The 3,801-nt window shown below is 35.6% G+C and overlaps 1 protein-coding gene across 1 annotated transcript in view; it reads left to right on the top strand.

The window, feature by feature from the left end:
- The window catches only part of LOC147919206 (uncharacterized), a 5,061-nt gene extending 1,517 nt beyond the window's left edge, over positions 1-3,544 (top strand). The window contains exon 2 of the mRNA XM_087503892.1: positions 3,214-3,544. Within this exon, the coding sequence (XP_087360018.1) occupies positions 3,214-3,544 (331 nt within the window). The remainder of the gene's footprint in view (positions 1-3,213) is intronic.
- Positions 3,545-3,801: the final 257 nt, after the last annotated feature.

Below are 3,801 nucleotides of genomic sequence, written 5' to 3'. Positions count from 1 at the left end.
TTGGATTTACAAATGAGATGGTTAGGGTTTAGATTTTATATTTAAAACAAAATTATATGTCAGTTTGGGTTTACAAATGAGATGGTTAGGATTTAGATTTTACAATTAGAACAAAATTATATGTCAGTTTGGGTTTACAAATGAGATGGTTAGGGTTTAGATTTTATAATTAGAACGAAATTATATGTCGGTTTGGGTTTATAAAAGAGCGGTTTAAGTTTTTAATTTTATAATAATGTATACATATTTTATTTCCTTTTTTATAAGGATGTGAATGAAGAGGTTCACCCCTAGGGGTGAACCCAAGTATTGTTCCTTTAAAATTTAGTTATTTTGTATAATAAAAAAGGTATTTCTAAAAGAAAAATTCTTGGGTTCACCTCTAGGGGTGAACCTCTTTTATTCACCCCCTCTTAATTAACCAATCAAAATACAAAAAACCGTCATGTCATATCATATTTAATAAAATAAATCAAAATTAAAATAAAAAGACAAAACATTAAGGAAACAAAATTTGTAGATTTTTTAATAAGGAAATTATGTCGGTTTGGTTTATAAAGAAATGATTAGAGTGTAGTTTTTACAATTAAACAAAATTATATGTCGGTGTGGGTTTACAAAATAGTGATTAGGGTTTAGATTTTACAATTAAACGAAATTATATGTCGGTTTGGGTTTACAAAATAGTGGTTAGGGTTTAGATTTTATAATTAAACGAAATTATATGTCGGTTTAGGTTTACAAAAGAGTGGTTAGGGTTTAGGGTTTAGATTTTATAATTAAACGAAATTATATGTCGGTTTGGGTTTACAAAAGAAGGGTTAGGGTTTAGGGTTTAGATTTTATAATTAAATGAAATTATATCGGTTTGGGTTTACAAAAGAGTGGTTAGGGTTTAGGGTTTAGATTTTACAATCAAAAAAATATATATTTCGGTTTAGGATTATAAAATAGTAGTTAGGGTTTAGATTTTACAATTAAAGAAAATTATATGTCGGTTTGGGTTTATAAAAGAGTGGTTAGGATTTAGATTTTACAATTAAAAAATTTTAATTTAGGTTTATAAAAGAGTAGTTAGGGTTTAAATTACACAATTAAACACAATTATATGTCGGTTTGGATTTATAAAAATATAACTTGGATTTAGATGTTATAATTAAAAACTATAATATAATGTTTATAATTAAAAATGAATAATATACAGATTTTTTTTTCTTTAATTAATAATTTGTTTCCTTAATTAAGAGGGGGTGAATAAGAGAGGTTCACCCCAAGGGGTGAACCCAAAAAATGTCCTTTCTAAAAAGGACAATACATGAGTTCACCCAACCTCTTTATTTATCTCCTTATAAAATAAGGAACCAAAATATGTATACATCATTGTAAAATATGTATACAATCTGTTGCTTGGTTTCACTCTTTTGGATGTCTTGGACGAGTGAGAGGTGATTGGAGTTGGAGATATAGGATGGATATCAAAGGAGAATGATGCTCGGCATAAGTATCGATCGACACCAATGTGAGGACGCTGCGAGGATTCTACTAGTGTTGATCGAAACCATGTGGAGGTGTCAGACAACACTAATTAAGGATTTTGGAGATGTCGAGCAAGTGGCGGTCAACACCACTCTGTCAGCAGGCGGCTGAGGCTTTGTTCCTTGTTCTTGGTTTGTGTAACATCCATTATGTGCATCGGTCGATGCAAGGTCGATTATGTGCGGACGAATTTTAGTTAAGCGTTGCGTTTTAGGGTTAGAAAAACCCTGGAATCGCTTATAAAAGCAGAAACTCAAGGGTTTGGCCGAGTTTGGCCTTTTTTTGAGAGAAAAGAAAAGAGACAAAGAGTTCTAAGTGTTCTTGGTAATATTTTGGGAGTTTGGGGCGGTTCCTGTAGAGATAACCTTGAGATTTCTCTGATCTGCTTGTTTATGTGTTGTTTAGCTTGTTAGAACGTTGTTTAGGGCTTTGTGATGCTTTCTTGTGGCTTGGGATTGAGTTTGATTGTTGTAGGAATGGAGATCCGGCGAGAAGTTTTGGGGAAAACAATGCTCGGCACGTGCGTCGGTCGATGCAATGCGAGGACGGCGCGTTTTGACCTAGGAGCGTCGGTGGATGCCATGTGGAGGCGACGGTCGATGCAATTAGGGATTTTGTACAATGTTGAGCATCGCGTCGATCGATGCAGTGTTAGTGTCGGTCGATGCATGTTAGTCTTGCATCGGTCGATGCAAGCTTGTGTCGGTCGATGCAACCCCTGTTGGTGTCGGTCGATGCATGGTTGGTGTCGGTCGATGCAGTTCCTGGTTTGTTTGTTGATTGTTGTTTGATGGTTAGAGTATCTCAATTCCTTGTGTGTATAGCCCAGTGGATGGGAGGATTGCCTCATTGAATGTTTATCAATTACTCATGGATCTCAATTTGTGTTTTTGGTGCAGGTAAAGGCAAAGTGTGATCGTGAAATCAAGGCAATGAAAAGGAAGATGTTCTAGGGACTCGATTGGATGTTCTGGCTTGCTAGGTCACTAGATTTGAGTCGTTAGGATATGGTTAGGATGCTGGTTCAATGATCCATGTTGCTTGGATTGTTGGTTTATGGTTTTGGAATTAATACCGTTTATTTAATACTGGTTATTGGATTATTGATTATTATTGGTATTATTTATTTCCGCTGTTTTGGTGTGGTTGTGGTTAGGTGGCTAGTTGGTATGGGAACACTAGCTTAGATTATTATTATTATTATTATTATTATTATTATTATTATTATTATTATTATTATTATTATTATTATTATTATTATTATTATTATTATTATTATTATTATTATTATTATTATTATTATTATTATTATTATTATTATTATTATTATTATTATTATTATTATTATTATTATTATTATTATTATTATTATTATTATTATTATTATTATTATTATTATTATTATTATTATTATTATTATTATTATGATAATATTTCTATTTATTATTTATTTTTAAAAATGGGTCGGTCGTTTCAGTTTGGTATTATAGCCCTTACGCTTCTAGGTTTGGATTCACTAGGCTTTGTGCTGTAGATGTTTGGGATTTGCATACTTTGATTGATTATGTGAGTTAGTCAATTGTGTGTGGCATGGAATCCTAAAACATCCTCTTCGAGCCAATTGTGTGATTCAACAGTGAGTTTATGTTTTTGTGTTCTATATAATTGCTTGGTTAGCCTTCTTTTCATAGTAGTGCAGATGGCTAGAGTTGATGTTGTTGCTGGTAGTGGATGCGGTCGTGGTCTTGGTAGGGGCAGAGGCCCAGCAGTTAGTGATACTGTGGACCAGAGTGTGACAGCTGAGGGTGTTGGCAAGTCGCAAAGCCTTCAGGAGGGATCCATGAGTGTGGCCGGTGAGGGCGGTGTTGGTCCTCGAGTGGCCGGAGATGCTAGGGTTCTAGGTGTGGGAGTTCCAGTCGGTGGATTCCCTGGAGGAGGCGTTGATCTTGCGGGCTTGTTAGCACAGTTATTGGAGCGGTTGCCAGCAGTGGCACCGGCTCAGGCTTAGGTCGTGCCACCATTGTTGGCAGAGGAGCAGCAGCCAGTGGCTGCGGATGTGAGAGCTCATGCTCGTTATGTGTCTATACTAAGGGAGATGCATAACATTGATACTGCACGGTTTTTGGGTGGTACGGATCCTACTACTGTAGATGCGTGGAGGACGAGTATGAAACGTAACTTCCAGACTCTCAGATGTCCAAAGGAGTTCTGGGTGGACATAGGGGTCCACAACCTGATTGGTGATGCTCAGGTGTGGTGGAGATC

The sequence above is a fragment of the Camelina sativa genome, chromosome 20, assembly GCF_030686135.1.
Source record: "Camelina sativa cultivar CO46 ecotype springtype chromosome 20, ASM3068613v1".
Taxonomy (NCBI): domain Eukaryota; kingdom Viridiplantae; phylum Streptophyta; class Magnoliopsida; order Brassicales; family Brassicaceae; genus Camelina; species Camelina sativa.
This window is presented reverse-complemented; position numbering and strand designations above follow the sequence as displayed.